Source organism: Carlito syrichta, unplaced genomic scaffold, assembly GCF_000164805.1.
Source record: "Carlito syrichta isolate Samal-C Ts95f unplaced genomic scaffold, Tarsius_syrichta-2.0.1 Scaffold308104, whole genome shotgun sequence".
Lineage (NCBI taxonomy): Eukaryota > Metazoa > Chordata > Mammalia > Primates > Tarsiidae > Carlito > Carlito syrichta.
Window position 1 is genome coordinate 447,322 of NW_007252200.1, and position 12,875 is coordinate 460,196.

General features: G+C 38.3%; 1 protein-coding gene across 1 annotated transcript in view; it reads right to left on the reverse strand.

The window, feature by feature from the left end:
* BRCA2 (BRCA2, DNA repair associated) overlaps positions 1 to 12,875 on the reverse strand; it is a 78,192-nt gene that overhangs the window by 25,830 nt on the left and 39,487 nt on the right. The window contains 5 exon segments of the mRNA XM_008064927.2: positions 3,193 to 3,547; positions 4,017 to 4,187; positions 7,743 to 7,930; positions 9,049 to 9,230; positions 10,180 to 10,598. Coding sequence (XP_008063118.1) covers positions 3,193 to 3,547; positions 4,017 to 4,187; positions 7,743 to 7,930; positions 9,049 to 9,230; positions 10,180 to 10,598 — 1,315 coding nt within the window.

The window sequence follows — 12,875 nt, forward strand, 5'->3', positions numbered from 1 at the left end:
AGGTCTCGCCAAGTTGCCCGGGCTGGTCTCGAACCTGCAGGCTCAGGCAATCCACTCACCCTGGCCTCCCAAAGTGCTGGGATTACAGGCTGAGACCACTGAGCCTGGCCTATTAGTTTCTTTACTCTGCTCACCTCTCAGAATAGCCACTGATATTTGAGGGTCTCCTAATTAGAAAACCAAATTCCTATGCTCACTTCAGCAGGATATACTAAAACTGGAACACATATAGGAAAACTGCAAAGATACACAGAGAAGATTAGCACGGCCCTTATATAAAGATGACTTGCATATCAATGAAGCATTCTACATTAAAACAAAAAAACCCAGCATATCCCCACCTTATTTTATTACTCTATAAGTTGACAAGCCCCACCACACACAGAGCCTCTCATCAGCTCACTGGTGTCCCTCTCGTGATAAGGAAAGATCAGCTAATATTCACCATTGAGGAAAATCTCCAACCTGAGAGACCCAAACAGAAAAAGAGGTTCTCGTAGAAAAAAATGCAGGGAGTAGGAAAAAATAAAATAAAACAAAACATTAATCAATAACATCAGAAAGATGAAGAGACATTGTATTCATGAAACAAGAACTGAATGTAACAAAAAAAGAAAAAGAAGAACATTTTAGAGAATAATAAAGGACTCTTGAAAACTATGATACTTGATACAAATGTACTTTAAGGATTAGAAGAAAGAATTGAGAACCACCCTAGAAGTTATAATAAAAAAAAGACCACAAAATAGAAAGCAGGAGAAAAGACAAAAAAAATTAGAGGTCTAATCTAGGAGGCTGAGTGTACAAATATCAGTGGTTCCAAAAAAATGTAGAGAAAATAATGGTAAAAAGGAAATTATCAAAGAACCACTTAAAACAAATCTCCCAGACATCAACAAAGGACATGTGTTTTTAGGCTGAGGGTGAGTATCTAGGTCAATGGTTTAAAAAAAAAAAAAAAAGACCAGTACCAAAGCACCCTTCTGTGAAATTTATTTCACAGAAATAAAAGTATTTCACCAAAGTACCCTTCTGTGAAATTTAAAAATAATGGAGACAAGACAATCTTAAAAACAAACCACATAACACAGAACTGAGAATAAAAATAGCACTGAACTTAGCAGGAGCTATACTAGATGAAAAAAGGGAAAATAAATTTCTTTAAAAATTCTGAAGAAATTATTTCAACCTGGAACTCTATTTTTAGGCAAATTTACAATCAAATATCAAAAAGCTGCATCTCCCAAGAAGCCTCTGAGAGTTGTGTGCCTTTAGTACTAGGGAATAAATAAGTCTAGAAACACAATATGGAATCCAGGAAACAGGGCTTCTAATACAGAAAAGAGGTGAGAAGTATTTCCGGAATGACAGCTGTGTACCTTACACAGAAAATAACCACTTCAGAATGGAGCAGAAGTATGACAAGCTCCAAGAGGTTTGCAGGAAAAAGACATGAAACCAATGGAGGTATGTCAACATATTGGGGAGGATTTTTATAGCTCCTGTATGGGAATCAGTCAGTGATAAAGATATAGAAAATTAAGAAAAACAAAAACAGCAGTTAACAACCCTGCAGAAAGTAGTAAGTTGTAAAGAAATGTGATTGCAGTATTTCAGGTGCTATGTTGCAAAAGGTACTTTTCAGTCATTATAACGAACATACTGAATACAGCCTTCACTAAAAATTATGCTATATTAATTTAGGGAAGGTAGGGGAATATGAACATGTGGTAGTGTTGGTATAAGAGGTAAATCCTCAGCCAGGCATGGTAGCTCAGTCTGTAATCCCAGCATTTTGGGAGGCCAAGGAGAGAGGATTGCTTGAGCCTGGGGGTTCGAGACCAGCCTGAGCAACTTGGTGAGACCTTGTCTCTACAATCAATCACAAAAACTAGCCAGACGTGGTGACGTGCGTCCGTAGTTCCAGCTACTTGGAAGGCTGAGGTGGCAGGATCTCCTAAGCCCAGCAGGTCAAGGCTGCAGTGGCTATAAGCGTGCCACTGCACTTCAGCCTGGGCAACAAGAGTGAGACTCCAACTCAGGGGGAAAAAAAGAGCCAAATTCTCATCTTCCATAGCAGGAAGTTAACAGTTAATGTCTAAAAAGAAGGCAAAAAGAATACACAGCAGTGCAAGCCAAAGAAACAGTCAAAAGGAGTGGAAATGGTTATCTCCAAAGGGGATGGTTAGGGTTGTGCTAGCAACTGCTTTTTTTAAGGTCATAAACCTTTTATTACTCGAGTCTCCAAATTATACACAAAATGATAAACACAAAACGAACAAACAAGAAAATGAAAGCCATTGCAAATTTGATATTCTAAGCAACATTAAAACAAAAGCCCATTCCTATTTGATGGAATGCTTTCAGATACTGGAAAAATGTCTAATTTATAAAAGGCTCTCCTTAATTAGCATGATCCAGAATAAAACAAAAGTAAAAATGAAGTCCTAGCCAGGTGCAGTGGCTCAAGCCTGTAATTCCAGTACTTTGGGAGGCTGAGGTGAGGTGATTGCCTGAGCCCATGGGTTCAAGAACAGCCTGAGAAACTTGGCAAGACCTCTTCTCTATAATAAAAATAAAAAAATTAGCCGGGCAGGGTAGTGTGTGCAAGTAGTTCTGGCTACTTGGAAGGCTGAGGCAGAGGGATAGTCTGAGCCCAGCAGGTCGACACGGGGGTGGCCATGAGCATGCATGCCACTGTACTCCAGCCTGGGCAACGGAGTGAGACTCCAACTCAAAACAACAACAACAACAAAAGAAGTCCTGTTATATAATTTAAAATCTACATAGAGATGAAAGGTATGTTTCATTATTATATATTCAAGAAACCCTGAAATCTAATTCTCTAATCACATTGAAATAGAGATCTGACCACGTAATCAGGATGGGAGCAAAATTAGGAATATAAGATAGTAGCAAAGGCTACAAGTACCAAAATTGAATATCTGGTGCAAATTTACTTTTGCTCTTTCATTGGAACTACATTATTTGAGCTTAGGAAATACCTCTGACTCTCCCAAAAACAACACAAAAAATTTAAGTGTCTGAACAATCTGCTTCTTATATTAAAATACCAGTACATCTTTAAGATATCACGCATCCTTAAAAACATACTTTAAAACTTTAAACGTAAGACCTCTCTACAAATTAATGGAACCAATGACTGATTTTACCAACTGTGCTTTAGTTTACCTTTAACATAAGAGATTCTGGGGCTTCAAGAGGTGTACAGGCATCAGGCGAGCCCACCAGTTCTGCACCGTGAATAATGATCTTCTGACCCACAGTCAGTCTGCCGTTCTTTAAGAGAGCTAAGAGGGGAGCATCTACCTGGGCCTTCACAGCATACCACCCGTCTGTAAGTTCGATAATAGTCACTTTTTTGGTGTCCATACTACTAGTTTTACTGTCAGAAGTTTCAGATACATTTATGCTTGATAAAATTACATCAGATACACAGAGAACAAGTGTTTTTGCAGCTGTGTCGTCCCTTTCCATTATCTTTTTAATAGCTGATCTTCTGCTTCTATCAATTTCCATATCATATCTAAAAATGAAAAGAAAAATGCACATTTTAGAAATTGTGACTTTAGAATTCCACTGTAAATTTATCAAAGAAATACTGAGACAGAATAAATTTAAAATTTCATACCTAGCAACATATTGTTTTATACAGTTAAAATTATGAATACTAAAAAGCAAAAAATGCAAAATGCTTTGCTAGCAAGCCCTGAAGAGTAGATCAACTAAGCAACTCCTATTCTTCTCACATGCCAAGAAGTTAAGGAAGGGTTGGAGAAAGAGGGAAGCAAGAGGCATATGAATGTGTGATGTCTCTTGAGTGGGGGATGAGAATGACAAAAGAACAGCTCTGTACAATCCACACAGTGGTATGGGACAACAAGTGTCAGTGACAGCTGGTTTAAACACCATCTTTGACATGGAAGTCACAAACTGCACAGAAACCTGAACCATACTGAAGAATACGATTACATAATGTAATGCTTTAAACTTGCCTGTATTTTAGTTGAAGAAGCACCCTTTCTGGGTTTAGGCATCTATTAGCAAATTCCTTAGGAAAGGCAAACTCCATAGCTGCCAGTTTCCATATAATCCACCTGTAGTGATTATAGACCCACACTCTAGAAATAAGCTTTGGATCCACACCGGGGGTGTCACACAGAGCCCTAGACAAATAAAGGTAGAATGTAAAAAGCACATAGGATGAGACTGAATTCAACAACTCCAACTATTTTCTGTATAAAAACCACATTGTGCAAGATCATTCAATAAATTTTTGTGTTAGCATATGATTTGAGTATTATAATTTTAGAAAATTATTTAATATGTATCAAAGCATCACACTGATAAAAACACCACTTAACAATCAACACAACCATTTCATCTCATACGTTTTTCCTGGAAAATGAGATCCTTAATTTAAAATAATTATATTTTAGATTATTTTTCTTATTACAGAGATTGTTTTTAGATATCACACCTGAGAATTCTCTTCCCCAGTCCCTAATCCTGATGTGCTTCCTGATACTGTTCTCTCTTCTCAAATCCCCCACTCCTCTTCCTTTCTCATTCTCAGTACTATGACAACAAAAGGAATCAAAAGAGAACCTCTGTAGACTTTCACACTCACATCTCCCCACCCATAGCACCTGTATCCTTAAACTTAACCTTCTCCCACCATTTGTGTACTAGCTTCACCCCTCATTGCCTCATCAAGGTCACTGATTCAGAAAATGCATTTCTCTCCATCATCAGTTTTATCCCCTCTGTACTAGAGGATCTCCACCAGCATAAAGGTTTTTACTACATTAAAACAAACAAGCCAGAAGTAAGACCCTTTGATCCCACTTTGTCCTCCAAGTGCTATCCCTTTCTCTGCTTCTTTTCAACAATTCCTGGGAGAACTGATGACTGCATTCTGTGTCTCCAACTGCTCTTCTTCAACTGTCCTTTAACCACATTCTAATTAGGCTTTCACTCTACCAACCTACTGAGTTATTTTTATTAAGGTTAGTATTGTGCTTTACGATGCTAAATCCAGCGGTCAATCTCGGCCTTCATCTTACTTTACCTGTTTGTAGCAATTGACACAGCTGATTATTCTCTAATCCCTAAAACTCGATTTTCACTTGGTATGCAATACCCCATACTCTTCTGCATTTATCCCCAACTTTCTGGTTGCTCTAGGTCTCTTTTACACGGCTTTAAATTCCTGATGACTCTCAAATTCATTTCTTTGGCCTACAGTTCACCTATGTGTAGACTTGCATATCCAACTGCCTAGCATCTTCACTTGGCTGTCTACTATCACACCCCAAGCTTCAGATGTCCAAAGTCCAACTCTAAACTTTCCTTCAATCTTTAGTAGAGTTATGTGGCAACTCTATCCTTCTAGTTGTAAAGGCCAAAATCTTTGGAGTCATTCTTATTCTCCTCCTTTCTCACACTCTACATTCAACCTTTGAGTAAATCCTCATGGTGCCACCTTCAAAATATACCAGAATCCAACTGCTTTGCACCAACTCCATGGCCACTTCCCCGATCAAGCAACCATCTCTCACCTGGATTACCACACAGTTTAAGAGATCTCCTCTGCGTCTATCCTTGCTGCCGCCCCACCTCCACACCAATCTTATCAAGTAGCCCAAGTTATTTTCTCAAATATAAGTCAGATAATATCACTCTTTAAACCTTCTAATGGTTTACTCAGAGTAAAAATTGCTATTGAAGAGCAAAAGCTGAGGTTCTTATGAAGGTCTATGAAGTCCTCCCTTCCTATCTCATTTACTACAGTTCTTCTCCTGTCCATGTTACTCCAGCTATACTAACTTCCTTCCTGTTTCTCAAATACTTCAAGTATATGCTCCTCTTACAGCCTGGGAAGGTTTCCCTGGATAGTCCTATGTTCCCTCCCTTTACCTCCTTCAGGATGTCTATCAAATGTCACTCAGTGGAGCCCTTCTGACTACTTATTCCATGAAAAATGGCACCTCTCCTTACTCAACTTCTCTACCACCTTTCTAGCTTTATCTATCTTCACAGTACTTATCACCTTATAACATATCATACAATTTACTTAGTATTTAAAAAATCTTCTGTGCCTTCCACCCCCACTAGAATGTATGACTTCATCAGGGGACTCTTTTTGTTTTGCTTTCTTATTCCTACTACTCAAAATAGTACCTGGCAAATAGTAAGTAGGTGCCCAACAAATATTTATTAAATGTTCAAAACAACAACTAATAAGAGGTTCAGGTGAGGCTCAGTGGCTCAGCCTGTAATCCCAGCACTTTGGGAGGCTGAGGCGAGCGGACTGCCTGAACCCCCAGTTTGAGAATAGCCTGGGCAACTTGTCGAGACCTCGTCTCTACAATAAATAAAAAAAATCAGCTGGGTGTGGTAGCATGCATTTGTAGTTCCGGCTACTTGGAAGGCTGAGGCGGAGGGATCACCATAGCCTGACAGGTCGATGCTGGGGTGGCTGTGAGTGTGCCACCGCACCCCAGCTTGGGCGACGGAGTGAGACTCCAACTCAAAAAAAAAGAGCTTTAACATCCTGACTTTATGAAGCCTCCCCACTTAATACAAAGTAATCATTCTTAACCTCTGCATTATTGAGTCTATTTAGTATAAGAAAATACTACAACTGTTTTACTATACTTTCCCTACTAAAATCTATAGCAGATATTTGTATGTAAGACATGCAAAATATAAATACCATTTCTCTTCAAATATACCCAAAAAATTTTTTTTAATTTCAGGAAAAAATGTTTTACCACTTCTCCCAAGCTATCACTTTTGAAAAAAATGTACAAAAATTTATATAAATAAGAGCGCTGGAGAAAGGATTTGCAACTTATGCCACTAGCATGAAGCAAAAGTTTTAAATTATGTTTGTATACAACACCTTATTTATATAACCTCAAAAGAGGTTATTTCCTAAATTGCTGTTTTAAAGCACTGGGATTTTCTAGTTATTTCATATTACTGATATATAAATATTTTTGTTTAGCTTTTCGTGTTTATATTTTATGTTTATTAAAATATACAACGAGGCCAGGCTCGGTGGCTCAGCCAGTAATCCCAGCACTTTGGGAGGTTGAGGTGAGCAGATTTCCTGAGCCCGCAGGTTCAAGACCAGCCCAGGCAACTTGGCAAGACCTCGCTTCTACAATAAATCAAAAATTAGCCAGGCATGGTAGCGCGCGCACCTATAGTTCTGGCTACTTGGAAGGCTGAGGCAGAAGGATCACTGGAGCACAGCAGGTTGACGCTGGGGTGGTCATGAGTGTGCCACTGCACTCCAGCCAGGGCAATAGAGACTCCAACTAAAAAAAATAAATAAATAAATACATACACACACAAAATGAAAGAGAATATGACGTGTGTGTGTGTGTGTGTGTGTGTGTGTGCGCGCGCACATGTGTGTTTGTTAGGTGGGGGCAATCCACCATAAGGCCATTTAAAATTTAACTTTTCTTGCTGGCCTTTATTTTGTAAATGCAAAGAAAAATGTCCCAATATAAGAAAATCCAGTTCATTAAATGTCAGGACAAACCATATTCACTTTTCAAATGATCTTAACAGAATGCCTATTGAACCACAATGCACTTAAGGTGTTACCAGTTTAAGAGAAAAGAAGAGGGACTTGCAAAGAAGAGAGGGATGATGGAGTACATAAAAGATAAAAGTCAGTCCACAATCTCTTTCTGCATAGATACCTATAAAATTCTTCCTTTCCAGCCTTCCCATCGTTGGAGGGTATGAGCCATCCACCATCAGCCAGCTGTACTCCCTTTCCAGTCCATAAACTTTCCTTACCAAAATAATCCTGAGTGTGGAACCGAAAAGACTCTGCATTTTTGCTGTTGATTTTTACGCAATGTTTAGAAATGCCATACATATACAGCTGCACAAAATAAAAAGAAAAAATCGGTAATGACTGAAAAACAAAATCAAACAAAATGAACATGTTTCATAGGATAAAAACAATTGCAGCAAACCCAAACTGAATTTACCACAGCGTTTTCATTTAAATACTAGAAAATTCTTTATTAAAATATTTAACTTATTTACTAGAAGCTAAAATTTTGATGTACAAGAAATGACTCATACATTCCAGAACCTGCTACATCTTTTCATTATTCCTATGTATACGCTTCCTCCTAAATCTGCCATAAGAAGGTATCGTGGACATAAGAATATTGAGCATTTTACAAAATCTCTTAAGTGCAAAAATCTGCGAAAGAACAGGGGACAATGTATTTCAGGAAATATGACCTCAAGGAGGTCAGGTTTATACACAGGTCTGGCCTACTTCTAAAGCACTTGCTCTCACCCCATAACACTTAACCCCAACATTTATTTTCCTTTGTTCAGAGTTTGACTCTGGAGTCAGACTCCTTACTTTGAAATCGTGGCTCTTCCACTTACTGATTAAGTGACTGAGGCAGTAACTTAAACCTTTCTATGCTTCCGTTCTCTAATTTGCAAAAAGATAAACAAAATAATGGTGCCTTTCTTTCAGGGTGATTGTGAGAATGAAGCAAGACAGAACCAATGCTTGTGAATTGCTTAGAAGAATGTCCCATATATAAGAAAGCTATCAGTATTATTTTGGCTTTCCATAGCCTAAACTTCCTCCTAGATAGTAGTGGCTTAACAAGAATCTTCTGTTGAAAATGTAAATAGTTAGTGGAAGGTTCAGGACTGTCAGTTATTCACAATTCAATTTCAGTGAGACTGCTTTCCTCTAACCCCTAGCTGAGAGCGCTTTCAGTAACAAAATAATTAAGATTTGAAGGGGGAAGAGAAATAGCAACTTTGAAGTACACAGATCACTTCGGTAGGATAAGGCAGGGAGAGGGAGGCCGCCACAGCTGGCTAACTAGGAAGCATGACGACTTCATCCATCCATTCTCATAGTAATTTGTTCATTCTTTAAACAAAACAATTTGCAGATATTAGTTAATAAAATAAAATTACAGTTTGCTATAAAAGCTATTAGTATCGTAGACAAATGCATACTTGGTTATGAGAACACGCAGAGGGAACCTGGCCTCCTACTGCTGCTTTCAGAGAGATTCTAGGCAGAGTGGATGTTTTTGCAAGATACAGACTGCCTGGTAGTGGAAAGACACGTTGCCTTTGTTTCTTTTTAATTCGCATATCTTGTATATCTCTGGCAGTCTGAAGACTTGTAGTCAAATCTGTTAAAGAATACATAATTAGCAAAAATAAAATTAAATATAAATTTTAAAAGCACAACCCAGGCTGAGGAGGTAGAAGGATCACCTGAGCCCAGCAGATCGATGCTGTGGTGGCCGTGAGTGTGCCACTGCACTCCATCCAGCCTGGGCGACAGAGTGAGACTCCAACTCAAAAAATAATAATAATAATGATGACAACAATAATAAAAGCACAACCCCTGCCTTATAAAAGTATATATATCAATTTGCTCTAACTTGACATGTAGAGAAAATGGTAGCCCCTACCCCTTTTTAATCTTCAAGGATAAAAAAAAGTTTCAAGCCGGGTTTGGTGGCTCAGCCTGTAATCCCGCACCTTTGGGAGGCTGAGATGAATGGATTGCCTGATCCCGTGGGTTCGAGACCCGCCTGGGCAGCGAGACCTCATCTCTACAATAAACCAAAAAATCAGCCGGGCGTGGTAGCGCATGCCTGTAATTCCGGCCACTTGGAAGGCTGAGGCGGAAGGATCACTGGAGCCCAGCAGGTCAAGGCTGCGGTGGCCGGGAGCGGCCACTGCACTCCAGTCTGGGCGACCGAGTGAGACTCCAACTCAAAAAAAAAAAAAAAAAGTTTCAGCTCGTAAAGTTGTATAAAGAATATAAATACATTTATTATTTTTAATCTCAATATTTTGAAGTTACGCATAATAAAAAAAAGTCCAGCAAAAGCAGTCCTAGATTGTGAGTCTAACAGCTTTATTCAACGAGAAAGTACACAAGTAGTTATCTGTGAAAGAAAACATTAGAATAATTTAAGCCTAATCTTTGGATATAGAAAACCTAAAGCATTAAGGCATGTTTTGAAATTATTAATCACCACAAAAGGGGAAAACCCTTAGGACATTCCTTAGTAAGATAAATATCTAGACAAAAGGCAAAGATGTGTCACATAAATTGTTATACAATACCTAAAGGTTCTTCTTCACACTTTGTGAAAATGACATTTGCTGCTTGATTGGAGTTGTTTGTGTTAGATGGATGAATCTCACTGTCATTAATATTATTGTCACTATCACCTGAGCCATATTTATCTATGTCTTGTTTTTGTTTGTTTTCCTCCAAATTAGTACCCTCTTCGTCTCTGTGAAAATGTGATTTAGTCTTAAAAGGTGGGACAAAGACTTTGGTCAATTTGCCTGCAGTAATTGAGGGTGCCATTTTTTCATTTCTTGTACCAGGAACTTTAAAAAATGGCTGCCCTGAAACTGATACATTGCTTGAAGATTTTTCCAAAGTCCGGTGTTCATAAAAATGAGATTTAGACAGAAATTCTTGACCAGGTGCAGTAAAATTTGGATTTTGTTTTTCTTGCCGTTTGTTAGTTGTGCTGTAATAAAGAGATGAGAAGCCTAGTTATTGACCAGTAAATAAACACATATAAATGTTTGGAAATATGTCTTTTTTAGACTCTCAATTGCTACATAGACATTCTATTCTGGTAACTGTTTTGCACTCATAATGGCTGCCATTCTAAAACAATACCACATTTTTCTTTTTCTTTCTTTTTAAAATTTTTATTTTAAAGATGTGGGGTACAATTCAGGGCTAGGTATACAAATGGTCATTGTACAGGTAAAGTTTGGGCCTCACTTTGGTCCCCGCTTCACCTGGCTTGAGATCAGGTATCCTTATTGAGGAAGTGTGTCCCCCACTTCCCCTGGCAGTTTCCCACTACTGCCAATCCCTTTCTTATAGTATTATGCTAATTGTTTAGGGTCCACTTATGAGTGAGAACATGTGGCACTCTGTTATTGACTTCTGTCATAGGTCACATGGGACTCTAAGCCCATCCAAGTTACTGTGAAGTTCATAATTTTGTCCTTCCTTACAGCTGTGTAGTATTCCATCATGCATATGTACCACATTTTTTTTATTCAGTCCATTTCCTTTTTTTAAATTTTATTTTACTTTAAAGATGTGAGGTACAATTCAGGTTAAGTATACAAATGTTCATTATGCAGGTACCCTTGTGGATGAGGTGTGGCCCTCCTTCCCCTGGCAGTTTCCCTCAATTGCCAATCCCATTCCCCCAATACCACATTTTTTCAAGGCTATAACTGCTTCTCACACACTTATTCCAGCCTGACTTTACAACCTACTTTACATAATAGAAGAATCTGTCAAAAATGGTCCCTCTCAGTGTGTGTTCGCTCCAATTCTATCATAGTACTCCTTAACCTAGGTTATACCTATCCATCCTCTTCTCTATGGCTCACACATTCACCTGAACTCTCCACCTCATTTAATAACCCAGTCTCCTCGGGAGACCCTGCCTTTCGATTATTATTCCATCTGTTATACTTTTTTTTCTTTTAGTATCTCTCATTTAGCAAGAAACCCTTGCTCACCTTAATAACCTTTTTTCTCAGCCTTATCTTTACCTCAAGCTAGTACTGTTACCTTGTAGGTATAATCGTCAACTTTCTTGATTAGAAGTACTCTAGACCAGTTGTTTTCACTTCCTCAATTTCTATTCAGTGAACTCTCATTTCTCCCACATCTCTACATAAATGTTCTCCATAAAGTTGCTAATGACTTCCCAGATGCTTGTGTGCAGAGTGTGAATATAAACACAAGCAAACTCATTCTACTTGATCTTCTTGACAGTTGGCATTTTCCTTATTTTAAAATTCTTACCACCATTGTCCTTTTAATTATTTGTTTCTCTTACTGATTTTACCTCTTCCTGATTCTTAAAAATATTCAAGTTTGGGCCTCACTTTGGTCCCCGCTTCACCTGGCTTGAGATCAGTTATCCTTATTGAGGAAGTGTGTCCCCCACTTCCCCTGGCAGTTTCTCACTACTGCCAATCCCTTTCTTATAGTATTATGCTAATTGTTTAGCATAATACTATACTGTCTGATTTGAGTCATATTCATTATGCTCTCGCATCACTTTGTTGTATTTATTTTAGAATTTATAGCACATTAAAATTCTTGTTTTCATGCTTGTTTCCTAGACTAGCAATCTGAGTTAGACTTATTTATCTTTATATCCATTAGCACAGTGTATAACACATAATTCGAGCAGGTGCTTTAACCAATTTTTGTTAAATACGTTGAACTATTTTCCCATTTTATAAGTAAATTAAGATAATAGATAAATAACTAGACATTTACTTTGTTATTTAATATTACAACTTGCTTTTGGTAAAAAGAAATTAAAACAAAAAACCTTCTGGCTTTTTACATTCAAAACATATACAGAGGGTGCCAAAAAACCGTATATACATTTTAAGCAAGGAAAAGACTGTATTAAGATTGTAACATTCAATATATACCAATAACAAAAGATGAACACAAGCCATTTTTGACTTCTGCAATTACAAGAGATGTTCAAAGTGGTTACCCATCAGTGTCCAGACACTTCTGATTATGGCAAACTAAAGGTAATACTTAGATAACATCTCTAGTCGGGTTCGGTGGCTCAGCCTGTAATCCCGTGCCTTTGGGAGGCTGAGGTGAGTGGATTGCCTGAGCCCGCGGGTTCGAGACCCGCCTGGGCAGCGAGACCTCATCTCTACAATAAATCAAAAAAATAGGCCGGGCATGGTAGCTCATGCCTGTAATTCCGGCTACTTGGAAAGGCTGAGGCGGAAGGATC